This window comes from Camelus dromedarius, chromosome 5 (genome assembly GCF_036321535.1).
Source record: "Camelus dromedarius isolate mCamDro1 chromosome 5, mCamDro1.pat, whole genome shotgun sequence".
In the NCBI taxonomy this organism is placed as follows: Eukaryota; Metazoa; Chordata; class Mammalia; order Artiodactyla; family Camelidae; genus Camelus; species Camelus dromedarius.
This window is the reverse complement of record NC_087440.1, coordinates 37,782,267-37,804,657: the sequence shown is the minus strand read 5'-3', so window position 1 is coordinate 37,804,657 and position 22,391 is coordinate 37,782,267. Positions and strand designations below refer to the sequence as shown.

At 36.3% G+C, this 22,391-nt stretch overlaps 1 protein-coding gene and 1 non-coding gene across 3 annotated transcripts in view; one reads left to right on the top strand and one right to left on the bottom strand.

Annotated features, from left to right (window-relative positions):
• NUBPL (NUBP iron-sulfur cluster assembly factor, mitochondrial) overlaps window positions 1-9,759 on the bottom strand; it is a 176,702-nt gene extending 166,943 nt beyond the window's left edge. Inside the window, exons 1-3 of one of the 2 annotated variants that reach the window (XM_010986155.3) lie at window positions 9,588-9,759; window positions 8,868-9,015; window positions 6,043-6,077 (exon numbers count right to left, since the gene is read on the bottom strand). In XM_010986155.3, the coding sequence (XP_010984457.2) occupies window positions 6,043-6,077; window positions 8,868-9,015; window positions 9,588-9,695 (291 nt within the window). In that variant the 5' untranslated portion in view covers window positions 9,696-9,759. The remainder of the gene's footprint in view (window positions 1-6,042; window positions 6,078-8,867; window positions 9,016-9,587) is intronic. The other variant, XM_010986154.3, reaches the window with a different exon arrangement.
• An 11,008-nt stretch (window positions 9,760-20,767) lies between these two features.
• TRNAN-GUU (transfer RNA asparagine (anticodon GUU)) lies at window positions 20,768-20,839 on the top strand. Its single transcript has one exon. It is a non-coding gene; the product is annotated as a tRNA-Asn (tRNA).
• The last annotated feature ends 1,552 nt before the right edge of the window (window positions 20,840-22,391 follow it).

Sequence of the window (22,391 nt, the reverse complement as noted above, 5' to 3'; positions counted from 1 at the left end):
AAAAGGTTCACAAACTAGCATAGGAGTTAAACAAGTGAATGAACCCTTTAAAAGAACATGGGGAAACGTTAGTCCTTTCCTCAAAGCATCAGAGCAGAGAAAAGAGAGCAGGGGTCACCTCACAAAAGAGCCATACTAAGGGTCAGAATAAGACAGTGGCATTAAGAAAAGAAATGACAGGACATATTTTAGAAAGCTTTGAGTGGTAGAAGCAGCAGGAGCAGGTGACTGATTTGGAGGTGGGAGGGAACCACATGACCCTCACAGGACAAAGACAGTTACAGGAAAGAACAGCTTGGTTTTACACATGCCGAGTTTGAATGCTTGTAAAGCACTCAAGCGGACATCTACAGCAGAAAACGAGACAGCCAGGTCTGGCACCCAGGAGAGATGTCCAGGCTGGTGATGCATTTGGAATCAAGGGCACATGGGTGGTTCCTGGGGCAATGGAAAGATGAGATTACTGGATAGAATATAAAATGAGAATCTTGGAGCACATCATCTTTTATGAAGCAGGAAAAGAAGAGTGTGCAGACCACTTAGCCACAACACTTCTCAAACAACACACCACTCCGCAAAAAACAAAGCAAAACAAAACTTTACTTACATACTGTGAAACCTGTCTCTGCCCTCAATTCATTCATGTAGCAAACATTTGTTGTGTGTTTCCTAAGTCATAAAGCATTGTGCTGGCTACTAAGGATAGCCAAGGATGAAGACAGAACAGTTCTTAATCCTTAAGAATCTAGCTAACATAGCAGCAGTATACCAAGTAGGTTAAGAGCACAGGATCTAGGTAGGCATTCGAGCCTGGGTCTGCCATTTACTTCCTGGGTGACCTTGGGCAAAATATTAAGCCTCCAGGGGCTTGTTCTCCTTTATCTACAACAGAAATCATAGTAGCATCTATTCCCACATGGTTGCCATGAAGAGTAAATGAATTAAGAACCATGTCATGAGGAACAGTGCTTGACATATGACAAATGTTCAATAAATGTTAGTTTTATCATTGGTTGTTATAAAAATTACCAGAATGCTGTACAGGCACATAATAATAATACAAATAAATAGTGCTAATGGATTTCAACAAGATGGAAAAAAGACCCTCACCTGGCAGGAATTCAGGGAGCGCTTCACTAAGCTGCCCCTCAGGGCAAGGCTAGCTCATACAGGGCCCAGGTGTGAATTAGAAAGCAGCCGGCAGGTGCACATGAACAGGAGGGTAGCCTGGATTTCTGTCATCACTCAACCTCCTTGATAAGCACCCCTGGACAGGATATAACCAGCACGGCCATACCTGGCAGCCTAGAGGATAGGACAGATAAAGCTAAAGAAAGAGTAGAGAACACTCCAGGAGAAATGGAGAAGAAAGGCTGTAAGCTATCAAGAACATAGTATACCTAAGCCCAAACTGACAACGGCAAGTAACCCAGACTGTCCATGGCACAGGGATCATTTATAGGAAGAGCTGAGGATAAACCCTGAAAGGGGCCAGATCACAGAGGATCTTGAGTCCCAGCAAAGGCATTCAGTAGCGACTCTGAGCACGGCAATAATGGGGTTCCAATGGTGCTTAAGTAAGAGTAATCTGGCATAATGTGCTAAATGGATTTGAGCTCAGGCAGGTAAGAGGTCACTGCAGTGGTCTGCTAGTCTGTGAGTCCCTCAAAGGCAGGGGCTGTGTGTCTCATTCACTTTTGTAGCCTCCAAAGTAGCAAAGTGTTTGGGATGAAGTAAGCACTCAATAACTGTTTGAGGTATAAAGGAAAAAATGAGCCAAAAAGAAGTAATGTGAGCTTTAATTAGAGTGGGAATAGTAAAAATAAAAGATACATATTGGAAAAATATTGCAGGGACAAAAAAAAGGATATTTGTTGGCTGATGAAATGTGGCAAGGATACAGCAGAATCAATAAAGACTGTAAAACTGGTAAATCCTAAGTGCACTGCATTACAAGTTTCTGTGAGAAGCAAATATGATTATGTTCACAGAAGTGCTCTATGAAAAAAGACTTCTTTTCTCTGAAATAAAAGCTAGTCATCTTGGACAGAATCTCTCTATATTTGACCTTGACTATAGCTCATCGTTTTAAGATATTTATCTTCCTCTTGTCTTCACTAGATTATAAAACCTTTAGGAGTACACAGTGTGTCTACTCTGTTATAAAGCACAATAAAGCTTTATTAAGTGTGGCTTTAATTTACATGTTCTCACTCACAGAAGAAACTATTACTGAACCTAATTCAGCTGTACATCACCAAAACACACACACACACATACACACAGATATACACAGAGATATATACACTTATATAATTATATATACATACATAAAACATTACTAAAGGCTTGTTTACTTTTCTCTATATTCCCAGGGTGTCTGGCAATGAGTGTTAGAGGTGCTCAGTAAATGTCTGCTGAACTAAAAAGAACTGAAGTAAATTGACTTAGGAATCTCACAGAGCTTATCATGGTACCTGGTGACCTTTCCCTTTCCCTTTCCAGTTTCAGTACCCTTCTCACTGTTTATTAAATTTATACTGTAGAAGAATGAGATCCACAATAAAGGTGGTTAAGAAGATGAAAAAAAGAAAAACTCAGCTATATGATTGTCAATATCTATGATCAGTGGTGTGTCAGTAAATGTTTAACAACTGGCTCAAGGTGAGGTGGGGAGTCTGATTTTCAGTATTTGCCAATTTCCATGGTAAATAACTCCCACTATGGCCTATTTCAAGCTAACAACATGGTATCAACTGCTTTGCAAAATTCCTGAAAATTTAACAATTGGCTCTCACAAACAAACACGAGCCAGTTCCAAAATACCACAAGATATAACATTTAGATGCATGATACGTGACATCATCCCAAATTCTGCTCTGCAGTACCACCTTCTACATCCCCAAAGGAAAGTACAAAAGGCTAGGAAAAGGCAGGGAAAATTCACATCCTATTCCCATAAGGACTTTACCTCCATCTACAAAGTTGTCTTCTTTTGAACTGGCATATGATTCAGCCCAGAAATTCTTCCTGCCTAGGCCAGTGATATCCAAACTATTCTGACTGTGCACCCCAATCAGTAAAAAATGTTTAAGCATACATCCTCAATATATGTTAATATATTTGTTTATAATTTTATTAGAGCTACTATACTAATTTAGTATAAATTATAAAGCATAACAAAAAAACCATAAATTTCAAAAGATAAAAATTAATACAAATGAAAAAGAAAATTTTTCCTTCCACATCCCAGTGGACTAGCATACATACTCCTCTGGGGGTTACATAACCCAGTTTAGAGATTACTAAGGTCAACATTAAAAGTACAGTGAGTAACTTCCTGGTCCTGTTTTTCTAGGCCTACAAACTAATCTTATTAACCCTTCCCACTCCAATGCCGAAAAAGGGCAAGCACCAGCTCATGGAAAAGACAGGAGAAAAGAGTTAGCAAGGTCTTGAACGTGGCTGGCCTCAGGGGAAGCAGGTCAGAAAATCCTCTTACAATACATTAAGACTCCATGGGAAAGAATCATTAGAGAGGCTACAAAGACACCATCCTAACTGGAGTTTTTAAGCCCATAAAGCAATATATTCTAGTACCACGTCCCAGTCAGAGTCCTTGGACCTAAGCCATCTGTATCAGCTCAGGCAAAAAGAGGGGGTTGGAGGAACTTTGAGTTTCCCCTAAAGATCAAACATGCCCTCTAAATAAGTATAATATTAATAAAACCTTAAGCAGGGAAATACAGAGTACAAGACTATGCCAGATATATATAAATCACATAGAACAAATATATCTCTTCTCTTTTATACACAGGCAGTTCTCTGGCAGATCGCAGTTTAAGACAAACATGCTACTCCCTAATCATATACTGTTAATCAAGTATATAAGCTATATAAAATTGATCTTTCTTAAGTATGCATAAATCAACTAAAGAAGACAAGACAGTAGCCAATCATAAAATACTGTATTATGTCAGATTATCTTTGAGTTCTACAACACTCTGCTCAAATTTCCTGGCTTTCTTCTTTTTCATTTCTACACTAACCTTGCTATAAAATATCAAGTACTGAAAAACAAAAACCACCTTCATCAGGATAACAGAATACTGAAGACCTTCCTAAGGAAGATTTTACAAACATGTTTAAAAACACTTAAGGATACTAAATGCTTTTTAAAAAAGTGGCCCTAGGAAAGACTTATGTCTTTTCCTTTCTTGTTGCCAATTTTCCCGTCATACACCTAAAGCATTAAAGATGAAGCTGCCCTCATCCTGGCTCCATGAAAGAAAGGAAAAAAAAAAAAAAAAAAAAACAGAAAAAAGAAATTTCTGAGCTACTATCTCATCAAGACTAGCAACATCTAACATGAAGGAATCAACCTCTTTTTAACTATTCTTTTCATCCTTTGATTGTTTATTACATGGTTACTTTACATTGCCTTAAGACTCGAAGTTTTGGCTGAAACAATAACCAAATTAAAAGATCCTCACACCTATGAATTAATTTATCTTCCTACCCATTGAATTCTGTTTCCTCCCTTCTTTAACATAGGGGTCCCTTCTCCAAGGTAACTAAGCGCTCTAATAAAAATTATTTTTTAAAATGTATTACTGGCTTTTGCTTCAATAAGACTATGTAAACATACACGATTACCTCTCCTCTTCCAAATTCCCACTGAAATGAGAAAAAAATAGTTTAAAACTAAATTAAAAATATAATCAGACTAGAAAACAAAAAAGAGGGCCATTAACTTTTAGAGTTTAAAAAAACTCTAGATCGATGGCTCTCAAACTTCAGCATGCATCAGAAGCACGAAGAAGGCTGCTTAAAACTCAGACTATAGGACTCTACCTTTAGGGTTTCCGATTGACTAGATCTGGGGTGGGGCTCAAGACTTTGTATGTTTAACAAGTTCCCAACCAATGCTGATGTTTCACATTATAAGAATCATTATGCTAAGTAAATAAAGATCATTAAAAGGAATACATTTTATTCAATTCTAATTAGCGTCCTCAGAGAGACTCGAATGGTACAACCATTTTTTTAAGTGGATAGGGATAGCAATTGGAAAATAAGGGGAAAAGTTCTGGAACACTGGAAAAAATATAAGTTCTGAATTTAAAAAAGTCAGAAGGGCTAAATAACAACTACAACCCAATACAGCAGTGTGAAAACAGTCTAAGACATCTTCCAAAACACAGAGCAAAAGACAAAGAGATGGAGAATGTGAGAGAAAAATTAACAAGCATAAAGGGTCAATATCCACCTAACAGGTTTCTAGAGAAAGAACAAACACATCACAAAAACTAATCAATGAATAAATTTTCCCTAAGCTGAAAAAGACTCAAGCCTTGTACCACTTGGCCAGTTTCCAAAGGTAAAAAAATTTAAAGCCAACAACCAGACACATATTTCTGACATTTCTAAACTTGAAAGACATGCAGAAAACTCAAAAAGCTTTAAGGGGAAAATCACAGGTTACAGCAAAGCAGTATGAATCAGACTAGTATCAGACATCTCATTAGCATGCTAGAAGAAAACCGAATATTGTTTTCAAGGTTCAGAGAGGAAATTATTTTCAACCTGGAATTCTACATCTCGTCAAAATGACCAAATATGAAGGCAAAATAAAGACATCTTTGGAAATTTAAGAACTAAGAAAACTGACTTCCTGTACTAGTTTCCTACTTCTATTGTAAGAAGTTATCACAGAAGTTCAAAAGGGGTTTCAATGAGCTAAAATTAAGGTGCTGACAGGATTACACACCTTTTGGAGGCTCTAGGGAAGAATCTATTTCCTTGCCTTTTCTAGCCTCTAACAGCTGCCTGAATCCCTTGACCAGTGGTCCCCTTCCATTTTCGTTGCTATGAAATGTAACCAGTACCTATGGCAGATTTTTGAGTTCCTTAAAGACATGCAAGCGGCCTAAGCTACACTATATAGCTCCTGACAGGCTAAATGAAAAACATCAGTATGCTCTTTAACACTGCCTTAAAAAACATTTTAATAAATTAATATTTCTAATAATAAACACCTACCGAATCATTTGCTGCTAGGGCGAGTGCAAGGTTCACTGTAAGAAACAAAAAAAGTAATTAAATTTAGTAACTTTCCTTTTACTAAAATTCACTTTGCCTTTTAATATTTGCGGTGTAATAACCAAAGCACAGAAATTTTAATATATCCCCATTATAAAAAACAAAGACATGGAGAGAATACAGAAAGTAAAAAAAGACAAAAAAGAAAGTAACATTCCAACATAAGCATAGATGCCTAACCCAAAATTAACATTTTAAGTTATCAATTTATCATCTGTCAAAACTGTGTTTAAATAATCCACTTAGTGTTTTAAAAATGATGTTAAACGGTTTTTATCATTCAATTATTTTCAGAAACATATTTGGCAGAAAAATTATCTACTTTCTAATAAATAAAAATGGATATGATCCTACTGCTTTTTAAAATAAATGCTGGTAACGCAGGAATTCAAAACATCTAACTCACAAATACTCATGTATATGAAAGGCTGAGCCACTGTACAGAGGGAATGGAAAAAGGTAACATGTTCCCCAAAGTGCCTATTGCTAGTGAATCCCAAAGACATAAAGGCGGAATGCAGTAGCCCCCAAAGACACCTTTAGCCCAGCAGTAGGGAGATGCTACATGTGAAATAAAGAGAAGCCCAAAAGTAACACATTGCCAAGACTGATAAATAGACCCTCATACTGTGGACCATACTTTCTTACAGAATGATGTTATAAATGATACCTGAGATTGTTTCCTTTAAGTATCTAAGAGCATAAACTTTCAAGGCAGACCTGGTTCAAATCTCAGTTCCACCACTTTCTATTTTGTAATCTTCAGTAGAATATTCTACCTCTAAACCTGCTTCCCCCTCTATAAAATGAGGATAATTCCAATTTCATAACTGTTATGAGAATTAAATCAAATACCATATGCAAAGTACTCAGCCTAGGGCATAGCACTTAATAAAGTAAATTTTATAAATTGTAACATAATTCTGAATTTCAGGTATAACATAATCCAACTTTAAAGCAGAAACTTTTAAAGAGTAACTCATTTTAATGTTAGGGCTTTACATTTTACATTTACACAATAGAATCACAGAGCCTGTTTGTATTAATCAAATGTCATCATTCTAATCCAAAATATCTCTAACATACATATTCAAAAGGCAAGTATTTTGAGAGAGTTTGAAACAGGAATAAGTACATATAAGGGAAAGAAATATAATACCAACTAAATTACATAGAAATAACCTAGTTCTAACACTTATGTATGCAGACAGAGCTGTTATGAAAAAAGTATAGGCCAATTATTTGGGACAGATGGTATAATGTTAACAAAGAAAAAAAGCAAGGAAGGGACATTTTAATGAAGCACACACTATGTGATACACTCTGTACATTTTCTCATATATTTTCCTATTTAAATGTTATTACATTCCATGATAATAGATGATCCCACAACCAAAACAATTCATTTTAAATAAATGCTAGCCTACAGACCCAACCAATTATACTGCACAAACTCCAAAGAACTTACAGCTATTATCATGAAAATACCTTCCATCTTTAACCATAGAGCATGTAAAAGGATTCACACTACTGAAAACAGGTAAATGTACCCTGAATTTTCAAAACACAAATAGAGGTAGATTCTAGAACCAAAAACTAAGAGCTTCCAAATTTTAAAAACAAAATATCAAACAGGTGGATTTTAGGTCCTTAGGAAAGAAAGCAAAAACGTGTATGATACAGAATAAATTCATTAAGAACAATTACTAGCTAATCATTTTAATAATAATTAAACTATATAGTCACTATATAGTCATTGCAAAAGACAGGTTGGATAAGACCTGAATTAGTAGCCATTCCTATTAAAAATGATTGAAAATTTAAAATGAGGCAACAATTATACTTGAGAGATTTATGACTCCAAATTAGTAATACAAGTTACCTCTGTTGAGTTGAATTGGGAGGAGGGAGGTTACCCTTTTATATTATTACACTAAAATTTCTTTTTAGAAATACAAAGTTTCTTTTGAAAAAATCTGGGAATATCTGGTTATTAGTCTTGGATAGTAACTTTTCTATTTCTGGTGGCACTTCTTTTATGGGTTCTGAAAGCATCATTTCAGTCATAATGAAATTTATAATCAGTTTTTAAAAGCCATCAAAAACAATTCTCTGCCCCAGGACATTACTATATAAGATATAAAGATTAGGTGATATTTTAAATAATTAAAACATTTTCAGATGTTAGATCTATGTTGACTTTATAAATGCTGAAAAATATATTTTGATTAAATGAAAAAAGGTCACAATAATATAAAGAATCTCAACTGCAACTCTGCAGCTACATGCAGCTACTGCTATCTGCAACTACTTAGCTATATGTACATCAGAAAAGACTGGAAAAGAACATCAAAAACCAGAAATAAATATAGTATCAAACTTCTTAAATGTTTTAAAAATAATAAAAGCAACCAAATATTGAGCACTTTCTATGTAGGAGACACTGGGCTAAGTGGTTACTTGTTTAATTTGCATAACCACCCTATGAAAATTATCATCACTGCCATTTTACAGTCAAGTAAACTGAAGATCTGATGGACAACCTGACCACCTCTTCCTCAGTAAAGGAGTCAAAGACCTGGCTGTGTATCTAGTTTTGTCTAACTCCGAAATCTAAGTTCCTAATCATTACCAACTCTTCATACCAAGGAACCAGCTATTAGGAACTTAACAAATACTTTTTTTTTTAATTATAATCTTAGTATTGTGCACTTGCCAGTTAGTTTAAGATCCTAATCAAGATCAGAATTAATATCCTATAATACCTGCTGTAGTAGACTTTCCAACTCCACCCTTTCCAGAAGCCACAACTATAACTTGTTTAACACCTTCTATTGGTTTCTGCTTTGGAAGTCCTCGGGACATGATTTGTGTTCTTCTTTGTTTTAGAGTCTCACTCTCAGCGCCAGATAACTTAAGAAAGAAAGAAAAAAATTTTTTAAATAAGCCATCTCCATCATCATGCTGTAAAAGTAAAAACAATTCAGAATCTGTGATTAAGAAGGCTTTCTTTTCTAGTCTAATTCTGCTCACCTCCACTAGTTAGGCCTTTAGTGTTACCTACCGCTACTGATCACTATTGCAGAGACAAACTGTTTAAGTTGAAATTTATCTGCCAGGATAAAATGACATAAAAAATTGCAAGTAAATAAGATGCCTCTTTATGGAGTGAAATCCTCCACGTGTTTTCCTTTTCTTTTACCTATTTTCTAAAAAACCAAACTAAGAAAACAAGCGCAAGTCATACAACCCTGTTCTAACCATCTGTTTCACGTCTCTCTATTCCTCGGCCTGGTCCTACTGGGGGTCTGTCTGGAAAGTGGGGAAGTCCAGACAACCGAGGTCTCACTGAGCCGCCAAGTGGGCGGGGGCCCACGAGGGACATAAGCGAGTCCTTGGCAAGGAGCAATCACAGAGCACCCGCAGCGCTGCCGCCCCAGCATCTCCGACCCGCCCGCCCCACCCTGCCCTGCAGCACCACGGACCTGGCGCCGACAAACCAACAGTCGGCTTCCCCGAATCGGGGTACAAGCCCCAACACAGCCCCGAAGCGACACCCCACCAAAAAGCAGCAAACGCTGCAAAGCCCCCATGGCGCGGAACGCTGTTCCGAGCCCAATCCGGAGACCGTCGCGGCTGGCGCAGGGTGATGACGTCGCGTGGCAACGCTCGGCTTCCTCTCCCTAGTGACTGGCCAGCCTCCTTTGAGTTTTCTTCAGCCCAGGAACACAACTTGTCCTGGTGTCGTCTGTAGTCAGGTACAAACATTTTACAGCGTTTTACCAAATGTTTCTGAAGCATTATCATGTATCTCATGTAATTTAGTCCTCACAGAAGTCCTGGACTAGGTAAGGTAGGAGCCTCTTACTAGGATCCTCTTTTCATAGGTAGGATAACTGAGACTTACAAAGTTTAGAAAACTGACTCAGTAGGAAAGAGTGGAAGTTAAAAATGACTCCAGGTGTTCTCACTGCGCAGAATATAGTCACTTAAACACTGCCGCTGTTAAGTATTTTATCTTTTTTGTTTTTTTCCCTGAGAAATCTACAGTAGTAGTCCCCTTTGTGTTGATATTTACTGCTGTGTTGCTGACAATTCCCTGAAAGAGAAGTAAGGGTGTTTTGCTGGGCTCGTTAAAAGTTTAGCTTAATCAGAAAGCAGGTCTAATGAAGTAAAATTCATTCAAGAAGCAACTTAAGTGAAACAAAGCTTGAAGGAGAGGGTGGAATTAGTCCTGGTAAAAGGAAGGAAGTATCCCTACATTCAAAGCAGATGAGAATGAAAGAAATCGCTTTAGGAGAGGAACATGGAAAGCTGATACAGGAACCCAGGCCCAGCAAAAGGATCATTTAGGATATAGGGTGGTTTGCCCTCACATATTCTCCACAATATTTTCTATGGTTGATTTTCATTTATTTGCTTCTTATCTGTAGAGAGTCTGTTGTATAATCATTCAGTTTATTTTACTCTAATCTGATCTTTTATTTCCTTAGCTTCAGTACAGGCATAACATAGCAACCTCAAAGGATTAGTGAAAGAATTAAATGAGATATTATCAGCAAAGGATGTTCAATTTAGTAATAAGCTCTGAGAAAAGTTCAATTCCTTGCTTTTTCTCCCCTAATCTCACAACCTTATTACTTCATTCAGCTTTATCTTACACTAGGTCTGACACTCTTAGCTTACTGTTTTATATCACTTTCTAATTTTATTTTGTGATATGTTTTCACAGTTAATTTTATCAATTTTTACATTTGTATCTGCTCAATTTTTATAAAATAAAAGCCAAAAGAATAGGGCTAAGGGGAATAGCTGTCAGAATGATCCATTTCACTAAACAAGAAATGCTGAATATCTTTCTCCAGGTAGCTTTGCAAGTTCTTCCAGACTACTACCAAAGATTCATTCATTTAACAAATATTTATAGAGCAACTACTATGCACCAAGCACTACCCTAATTTTAGGATTTTCAACACTAAACCAGACATAATCTTTCTACTCAAAGACTTTATAATCCAGTGCAAGAGACAGAATAAGCTAACAAACAATTAGTATGGTGTGATAAATATAGAAGAAAAGCACTGAATGATACAAAAGTATAAAGGAGAGGCGGGCACTGAATTCAATAAGGGAGGCTTCTGGATAGGATAACATCAAAGCTGAATCCTGAGTGTGGATAATATGTAGGAGTCAGCAGGGAGAATGGCTAGAGTTGTTTATCGTGCAGAGGTAAGAAATGAACTATTAAAAACTGCAAATAATCTGTGTGTCTTGAGGACAGAATGTGAGGTGCAAGACTGAAGAGATTGGTAAAGTGAAGGTTGCCTGGATCATGAAAAGCTTTATACATCATGCAAAGGAATTTGGACTTTATCCTGAGGGAACCGTAGAAGGGTTTTAAGCAGGAGAGTAACATGATCAGATTTCTGTTTTAGAAATACCACTATGACTGCCAGACAGAAAATGGATGAGAGGGCAAGATCAGGAGAGAGAGGCAGGAGGTTACTGCAGTAATCCAGAAGAGATGTTTAAAGCTTGACTTATCTCTCAATTTTACTTTGCTTATCTATAAAATACATAATACCTACTTGTACAGTTGTTATGAGGTAGCATTCAAAATAATGTGCACAGAATACCTATCACATAGTACACATATTCAATAAATGTTAGCTATCTTGATGCTTATTGGTTATATAGAGGTTTATGAAGTGAGCAACTAGATGAATGATACTGACACTCTCTGAGAGAGAGCATGAGGGGAGGAACAAGTGAGACGAATGTTTGTAGAATGAATGAATTGTTCTTTTGATTTACCTTTCAGCAGATTAGGACACCAAGAGAATAGTAGAGCTGGCCATTGTTTCTTCTCCAAAAACCACTGCCACGCACGCACACACACACACAAACCCATGGTCCCTTCTCAAAAGAGCATTCTCCCTTAGCTCCTGAAAACTGCTGAGTCATTTGACCCAATCCCCATGGTCACAAATTGGACTAAAGATTGATATATAACCAAAATTGGACCAATCATATTCTTTCTCCAAGAACTTAAAAAACAGCTGAGAGTAATGAAGTGGAAGTATGGCAGGAAGATGAATTCCTGGTGATATAGTTAAGCCACTATGCCAGTCCTGGCCTGTGTCTCCAGACTTCTTTTTGTGTGAGATAATTAATTGTTAAAACCACTGCTGTTTATGCTTTCTTTTATTTGAAGCTAAAATAATCTGTGCCTAGTACAACTCCTAAGAAGGAACCCCATACACTTTGACTACCTCTTCCCTGTTCACCCAAGATTCAGCCCAAGGAGGGGAAACAATAGAGGCCCAAATCAGTTTGGGGGATGTGAGAATAAGAAAATCAATGCCCCTACTCCCAGATAGAGCTCAGTGCACAGAATAAAAGTGGCTGAGTGTTGTGTTTAGGCAGACAGTCTGAGGCAGCCAGTCTGAGGCAGCCTCATAGCATTTGTCCCTTAAAAAGAGCCACAGGAGTGGCTGAGAGAAAGCTGATCCTTAAAGAGGGCTTAAGGTCAAGAAAATGGTAAGACTTGGCAACAATCTGCATGGTTAAGTACGTGGCATCTCAGTGGATGCTGGTATGGATAGATAAAGACCTTGAGGATTAAATTCACAACCATCCAGATGTCTACATCTGGACGCCACATAGGCACAACCCTGGTGGAATCTATACTTAAGATTAAGTTTCTACCACCCTGAGAGAAATTTACAAATACTGATCAAAACAAAGGATTCTTTTGAATGTTCCCTATGTATAGGGTAATATCTGTATTGTTTTCTAGAAAAGAAGTATTTGTACCTGCTAGATTACCCTCCCTCAAAAAAAAAAAATTTATATATATGTATATATCCTCCTCAGGTTAATCAAGGACTCACTAAAAGTTCAGATACCCACACAAATGAGAAGCCTGCCTTATTCCCTGCCCATGAGCCTCAGGGACTGCCAAAGTGTTTCACTCCTTTGTTCAACTCATTAAGGAAAAATAGGGTGTTGTGGACAGTTTCCAGTCTCTGCTGACTATTCTAAATAAAGCTCAATAACTAGTGCTAGTTCTTCAGTTTGAGGTTATTGTCCCCAACTGAATCTTTCATCCTGTCCAAAGGGCTCAGTGAAATGAACACCTCATCCCATCTAGAGACTTGTCTAAATGACAACCACATTAATTGACCCTACTTTGCCCCATAGTGTGATTTATTTGCAGACCTCTCTGCTCATGACTAAGCATGAAACTGGCTTTTATCTACATCTAATATAAATGTTAACATTAAAATATAGAGTAATTCTGCTCAGGCGAAGAGCTTCCCAATGAGCCAGTCTCTCTGTAGGAAACCTGGTCTAGAAAATTTGTGGATTTTCCCATATCAAAGACTTTGTTGGCTTTTCAATACCTTAGCTCACATAAAGTCGTCCTGCCAAAGAAACTTCTCGTTCTTATTTTTTTTAATTACACAAAGCAAATGTATGGACAAGTTTCCTCCACTATCTGAAAGTAGAACGTTCTATGAAACCTTTTGTAAGCTGAAATGGTGTAAGGCAAAGAACTAATTACCTTGGGACACATATTACTAATGGAAGCACAACATAAATCAAAAGAAAGTACAGATGCTCACAGAAACAGTTCAAAGCTATGGCAATGTGATGCTGAGATGCTGAGGGTAGTTCCCAGGGAAGGAGCCTGGGGAACCACTCTCACTGCTGGGGCTGGAGGGGCACTGCCTGTATAGCTACTTGCTGCAAAACAAATGCTGAATGCTATTTTCACTTTTCACCTTTTTCCCATAAAAGCAAAAATCCTTTATAGGTTTTTTTCACTTAGCAAAAATAGGTACTTATGTAGGTCTCTCATAAAAGCAGAGAAGCATAAAGCAAACTTTTATAAAGAAGGGGGATACCTGTATATTCTTAGACTGGATAAGCTGAGAATATGCCTGCAAATGACTAAAAACCCCCCTCTAGAATGAGACACAATGGGTTTCTAAATGCCAATGTCCAAAGCTGGATAAATCATGGGTGATTTGACATTTGAATTTCTGGTTTATAAGATTGAACTGAATCCTTGGACAAAGGTAAAGGGCTCATATTATAACTGAATATAGTCTCTATTTAATGCTTAAAGCTTCAAAGAAGATCCTATCCTGAAACAGAAGCCACATTATCAGATTTTGAAAAAGTGCTTGTCACCTCAGGCAAATACTTGCTACCCACAAGGGCCTTAGTACTCCCATGCTTTTGCTTTTTGTTTCATTTTCTCCACATACCAAACCTGTATTTTTTTTCAGCCAAATCCTTCCAACACTTAATTTCTATGCTAGAGATGAGAAGACATAAGTTTCTACAAGATTTTGCTAAAACCCTTACTTCATTCTGTATTCAGAAGAGAATTTTCCTGTGCAGTTTAGAGAACATCCCAAGGACAATGACAAAGCAGAGCCCCATCAAGATACCAAACCTACACTTTAGCTAATATGAAGTTCTATTTTCCTCAGGAAAAAGGAGATAATGTAGAATTTTGTCTGTTTTAAGCTGCTACCACAATGTGAGAATATCCTCTATAATCATGTGGCTTACATATCTTAGTCTACATGGCATTGTGGTAGCAAGCTTGTCAATTCATTTATTAACCTTTCCTACTCAGGATTTATTAACTATACATACTATTAACTATAGATGTTATACATGATATATCATAAATATTGCAGGCACAAAATTTATTCTATCCATGTATATAAGTGAAGAACTCTTCCCAAATCACTATAATCTCTCAAAATACACCTATACTCTAATTTACAACGATACGGCAGAAATACCAATACAAGGGGTTATAATATCAATTTGCTCTAAGATAGACTGGCAAACTTAAACGCATGAAGTTACCTTTGTCTTCAACCTTCCATACAACTCTTAAGCTGCATGAAGTGTTCCAGTCCATAACAACAAAACTCACAGGCAGTATTTGAGTCCATTTTCCATGGCATCCTCTACAGCTTAAAAATAAAAATAGGATTTTCCTGACCACCCATTAGTTCTAATGAATTTATTCTCAATCCTATTAAGGCCATCCACTAACCATAACTCAGCAATCCAAACACTATTGAAGTGATGATTAAATCTCTCCCATTTTAGGCTTTTCCTGTCTTTACTAGTCTTCAAAACAGATTAAAATGTTTTTACACGAAAAATGTTCATCTGGTGCATAACTGTTCTAAATTGTTTAATAGCTGGTGTTTTGACTTGCTAGGAATACAAAGAGCTCTTTTAATTACCTGATGAAGTTTTGTCAATTACCAAAGTCAATAATCTTATTACATTAATGCCAGATTGATTCTCTTTTGTGATTTTCTAATCATGTCCAATAATTACTATTTTATTTAACTCAAGCTATTTTTGTAGGGGAACATTCTGGCATGTGCTGTTGAGAATGCCATTTTAAATAGATACCATTTATCAATACAATAAAATGAACACCATTTGCTGATAAAATGCATATATATGTGGGATTGTAGTTTTCTCTAATATTTTTCTGAAGTGCAGCTCTTTACCACTTTTCCAGGGTCTGATGTAAGCTATCTTATTTCACAGCTGACAGCACTGGAGAAAGAGCAGTAAGAATGTTAGAGAAAATAATGTGCTTAGTAGTTAACATTTGTTTGTTTGTGATACTGTATTTCTAATTGGAAAATTCTATTATACCATTCCCATGGATTCCTTCTGGATTATAAAATTAATTGAATACAGTTTCGTAGTGGGCATCTCTCTTTACAGCTTATCTCACATGTCAAATTAATCAGTTCTTTTCCAACAGACTCTAAGATAGCCCAAAATGATTCTTGTCTCTTGGAATTCGCAGCCTTATATAATCCCCTGCCCTTGAGTGGGAGCAAGACCTGAAACTGTTCTAACCAACAGAATACAACAAAGGTGATAGGATGTCACTTCTGTGAATACATTACGTAAGATTGTAACTTCTGTCTTTCTAGGAGACCTCCTGGCTAGATTTGATGAAGCAAGCTGCCATGTTGTGAATTGTCTATGGAGAAGGCCATGTGGCAAGGAATGGCTGACAGCCAGCAAAGAACTGAGGTTCTCAGTCCAACAGCCTGCAAGGAACTGAATTCTGCCAACAACCACATAAGATCCTTCCCAGCTGACCTTTCAAATAAGACTCAAGCCCTGGCTGACCCCTTGATTGCAGCCTTGTGAGAGATCACAAAACAAAGGACTCAGTTACATTGTGCCCAGAATTCTGACCCCACTGAAACCATGAGATAATGTAATAAATGTGTTGTTTTAAGCCACTAAGGTCATGGTAATTGGTTGTGCAGCATAATACTACTCAGTAATCCAGGTTTCAATAAGAATACAGTCAAGGTATAGTTTCTTATAGGCAATTCTTTTTTTTTAATTGAAATATAACTGACATAAAAGGGCAATTCTATTTTGCCATATGAAAACTACACATATTTTGTTAAGAAATTAAATCCTTTGTATATTTTGAACCTTTGTTGAGAGTTAGATGTTATTATTTAAATACTAATAATTTATTAATTTTTATAATATTAATTATCAAACCCCATAAAATAATATTATAATATTAGATGCTAAAGAATAGGGACATGGAGGCAATGAACTGAAGACTCTGTGCCTGACCAACCAAGTTCTGCTTTTCTTAGTAACAACTGAACTCACTTCTCAGTGAAAGAAAAATTATACAGTGTTACTGTTCTACAATTCTGTTCTCCTCTCAGTGATAGTCTTCCATTATCTGAGAAACTAGAGTTGCAGCACCATTCTGTCTGCATTAGCAGCTCATCATCATTTTTCAGTAATATAATTAATCTGGATACAAGTAGGAAGAAAGCAATTTTTTGCATATAACGTATAAATGAAAAGTAATACAACCAAGAATTTCCCCATGACACTCTAAAATAACAGCTACCTGCATAGATATAAATCAGCCCAGTTGATGAGAGATGAATCAGTACATATGAAACATCCCACTAATCCTACTGCATACATATATAGTTATCTATACCCCAGAAAAAATATAATATGTAGTGCTTATTAGAATCTTCGGAGACAACTCAAATCAATGCTATAGAGAATCCTATAGTATTGATCCCTAAAAATATCTTCATAGAATCTCCATTAGACCATAATCTGTACAATTGTTATTAGTTACTGAATCTTCTATCTGAAAGATTCCAAAGCATTTTCACACACATTATCCTGTTCAAGTTTCACAACTTCCATGAGGTTAACAGTAAAGTTATTATTAATTCCATTTTGAAATGAGGAAATGCAGAGTCAGAGAAGTTAAATTTGTTTTAGGGCAAATCGTTGAAAGCAAAATGGAAATACAGGTCTCTCATTACCTTTAAGGAATACTGTTGAAAAAACAACATTATTTTTGAACCAGGTATCCTTTGAAGAAGAACTTGGGCAAAAGAGCACCACCTCTGCAGGAGGAAATCTGAATTCCTACTTAATTCAGTAGGCATTTTCCAACTTGAATCTTCTTATGTAAATTTAGACTTCATTAGCTTTAGTTAAAAGTAATTTATTTCAGAAGCCCGTAAACATATTTAATGGCCCTCTCTTGAACTGCATTGAAATTACATTTTAATTTATAATGTACTTAAATTTTCATTAAAATATTGTTTGTATCCCAATTATAATAGTTTATAATCCCCTTCACCTTTTGTAATTCCATCAATTCTTGAAATTATGTCTCAAACCCTATTTCGTCCATAAAGCCTTCTCTGATAATTTCATCAACTATCAATCTTCACCTTCTTTAACAGTTGTTAAAATTTTATTTAATAGAGCATGAATTTAAGGTGCAGTTTGATTGTATTCATTTTCTACATTTAACAAAGCTAGCCTGTTTCAGGTCCCTCTTGTACAACCTGCTTTCAATTATAGTTCAATATTGCCATAACATATCCAGGTTTATTCAAAATGAGGTGCAATATTACTCCTATATGTATTCATAGCACTGTATTCTAAATTCTTCCTAACTTGGAACATAATTACATATTGCTTTTTACTGTTTTCTAATTGTGTCGTCTCTTACATAGGACTCTATGGTATTTGAGGAGCACAGCTAAATCATAATGATAATTTATATCATCTATACATAGCCCAGTGCTAGGCACACTGTAGGGGCTCAGGAGTTACTCACTGGTTAGCTACTATGACAGCAAGGCATTGTGGAAATATCAGTGGAGTAGAGAGGTTGGAAAGCCTGGAATATTGTCAGGACTCTGCTACTAACTAGCTATGTGATCTTGAACAAATCACTTAACCCTATTTCTTCATTTGCAACATGAAGAAATTAAAGTAAATGATCTGTAGATTTATATTCTAAGCTCATAGTGAATTAAAATAAAAATTGAAGAGAACAAAGTTGTGTAGCTTCACTTTTCCTAAAATAATTTTGAGAAAAGACAAGGCAAAATAGTTTAGAGATGCTGCAGAGCAGAAAAATCACCAGGTTTATTGCTTTCCTTAAATAGGACATTAACCAAAGAATAATACATGGATTTTTCACATTTAGCATCGTTAGTTCATCTTGGAAATGGTTTCTGTTCCATCATTTGGAACCTAGATTCTTGACTTTTCATGCTCCAAAGAGTCTGCAATTCTAAACTCAGATTCTGCCAAGGAAATTACGGTCCAAAGTCCCTTCTGAGTAAATAATACAAAATGGAAGAAACAGACTATTACAGGTTCTCTTCTGACCTGAGTCATAGAAGACCCTGTTTTCTTTGTTGACAAAGTATTAAAATACATCAACCTATTTAGACACTCATTCCTAAAAATTTCAGATGAAAAGTATCAAACATTTCTTTCATCATGTCTACAATCTATAGATTTAACAAAATAACAGTCACAATCCCAACAATTACCAAGCTGACTCTAAAATTTATATAGCAATTCAAAAGAACTAAAATACTCATAACAATCTTGAAAGAGAACAAAATTGGAGGATTTCTGACTTTAACAACTTCCAACAAAACTATAGTAATCAAAACAGTGTAGTAAGGGCATGAAGTTCAATAAATAGATCAATGAAAAAGAATAGAGAGAACAGAAACATATCCACACTTATACAGTTTTTTGTTTTTTGAAAAGGTGTCAAAGCATCCAATCAGTAAAGTCTTTTTAACAATGATACTCAAATAACCCTGATTCCCACCAAACACTATCAAGGTGGATAATAAACCCACACATAAAAATCATGACTTAGGAGTATTCAAAAGTTTCTCAGGTCATAGAACACAATAACCATTAAGGAAAAAGTTGAAAAATTAAGCTTGATCAAAATTTAAAACTTCTGCTCATCAAAAGACATCACTAAGAAAATAAATAGGCTAGCTACAGATTAGGAGAAGATATTCATGAAACACGTATCTGAAAAGGACTGGTATCTAGAACTGCAGTGTCCAGTATGGTAGCCATTAGCCAGTGTAGCTACTTTAATTTAAACTAATTAAAATTAAATACAATTAAAATACTTTCTCATTTGCACTAGCCACATTTCACAATTAATATATTACACTATACAGAAAATTATGTGGTATAGCACTGATCTAGACTGTAAAAAAAAAAAACCACTACTCACAATAAAAAGACAATCCAGTTGAAAAATAGACAAAAGGTTTGAAAATATGTTTCATAACAGTAAAGATACATGAACAGCCAATAAGTACATGAAAAAACTATTCAACATTATTAGTCAACAAGGAAACACAAAATTACAATGGTAAATCAGTTACAGCATACCCACTAGAATGGCTAAAATTTAAAAGAATGACAAACCCAAACACTGACAAGGTTTTAATGTGACTGAAACTTTTTTACACTATTGGTGGAAATGTAAAATGATATAACCACTTTGGAAAAGAGTCTGGCGTTTGAAAGCGTAAATATACACCTACACTTTGACCCAGTAATTCCACTCTTAGGCATTTACCTAAGAGAAATAAAAAACATTTTTTCCTTGAAGACTTGAATGCAAGTGTATCTTAACAGCTTTATTCATAATAGATCCAAATTGGAAATAGCTCAGAGGTACATAAATAGAAGAATGGATTTTTACATTGTTGTGTATTTGTAACAGGCAATGATAAGGAACAAACATGCAACAACATAGATAAATCTCAAAAAGATTATGCTAGTGAAAGAAATCTTACATGTGAAAGTACGTAGTGTATGATTCCATTTACATTAAATTCTAGAACAGGCAAAACTAATCTATGGTAAAGTAAAAATTAGAACAGTGATTCCAGAGGAGGAGGTGAAGGCAGGGATTATTTGGAAAAGGGCATGAGGGAACTTTTCTGGAGTGATGGTAACGTTCCATATTGTCTTCGTGGTTTGGGCTACCCATGCATATAGGTAAAACTCAGTGAACATACACTTAAGATTTGCACATTTCATCACATGTAAATTTCACATTTTAAAAATGGTATTGAACTCTAGTTATTGATACACAGACTGAGTGGAGTATTTGGGGAGAAGTATACTGATACCTGCAATTAACTTTAAAATGCATCAGAAAATTAGATGGGTTAATAGATGGCTAAAGGGATAAACAGATGAATATATGATAGAACAAGAACAGTAAAAAGTTAACAGTTGGGTGAGGGGTATAGCTCAGTGGTAGTGCACATGCTTGTTGTGCATGAGGTCCTGGGTTCAATCCCCAGTGTCTCCATTAAGAAAAATTAAGACTTTTTTAAAAAAGTTAATAGTAAATCTAGGTGGTATGAATAGATTTCACTGTAAAATTCTTCCAACTTCGCTATATGTTTGAATTTTTTATAATAAAATGCTGGTAAGAAAAAAAGATATCCCAGGCCTTTGAAAGACAGAATTCCAGTGTTAAATTTCCAAAATAAAAATTGAGATGAAAATATGACGTCAAAATCATAGTTTCTCTTGCTCTTTTCTAAAGCTTCCTATAGTTCTCCGAGCTGCACTTCTCTATCTCACATGAGATAATTCTATCCCTTCAAGTATTCTGAGTGTTATCAAAAAAGAAACACTTGCGGTTTTTGCAACTGCAATTTTTACTTAAAGCTCTATTTTTATCTTCTGTGTTTTTATCTTCTGTGCAAGAGTATAGGCAGGTTCTGATTTAGAGCTTCTAGATCTTGGTAATCCCACCCAAGTCAAAATGGGAATGAGCACTGACTAGTAATAGGATTTCCAAAAATAAAGTTAAAACAAGGAGTCAGGAGAAAACAAAAATGATTCAAAAGAATGTAAGTAATGTCATTCTCCAATAAAAGAGTACAGTATGAAAAGGGTAGAGGGAAAGAAACTTCAGTAGAGAAGAGACAAACACTACTTCAGCCACATGCTCAAGGTCAGCACCAACAGAGAGGTCATGCTGACAGTAGGCACCTGTTATTTAATAAAGAACTTAACTGGACTTTATCCCTGGTTCCTGGGAGCAAGACTAAATCCTTGGAATTTCCTATGTGGTAGGAGTGTCTTTGTCATTCATGAGTCCCTTGGACCTTACCTGAGTTTATGCTAATAAGAGAATTTAGGATGGAAGCTGGCCCTGCCAGAGAGAGCAACCATGTGATTAGAGGGTTGGGGCTTTGAGCCCGCCGGACCCCGTCCATGGAGGGGAGGTATACTAGAAATTGAGTTCAATCACATGGTCAGTGATTCAATCATGTCCCAATATAAAAGCTCAGAGGAGCTTCCTGGTTGGTGAGCACATGATGTACCAGGAGGGTGATGCACCCTAATTCCATGGGGAGAGAACAGGGAAGCTCCGTGTCTTTTCCCCCTATGTGCCTTTTCACTTGGCCAGTCCTGAATTATATCCTTTATAATAAAGCTGTAATGATAAGTACAATTCTTGCCTGAGGTGTGTGAGTTCTTGTAGTAAACTTACAAACCTGAGGGGCTTGTGGGAATCCACGAGTTTGTAGCCATTTGGTCAGAAGTGTAGGTGGCCAGGGTAACCCCAAACTTGCAACTGGCATCTGAAGCATGGGCAGTCTTGTTGGGGACTGTGCCCTTAATCTGGAGTCTGTGCTAACTCCAGGTGGTTAGATTCAGAATGACATGGCAATATTACAGGACCCTTGATATGATGCAATGAAAATGGCACTTTACCTCTGTGATCTTCCTTCCCAAAAGCCATAACCCTAGTCCTAGTCATGAGCAAAACATCAGAAATCCCAGCTGAGGGACATTCTATAAAATACCCAATCAGTACTCCTCAAAATCGTCAAGGTCATCAAAAG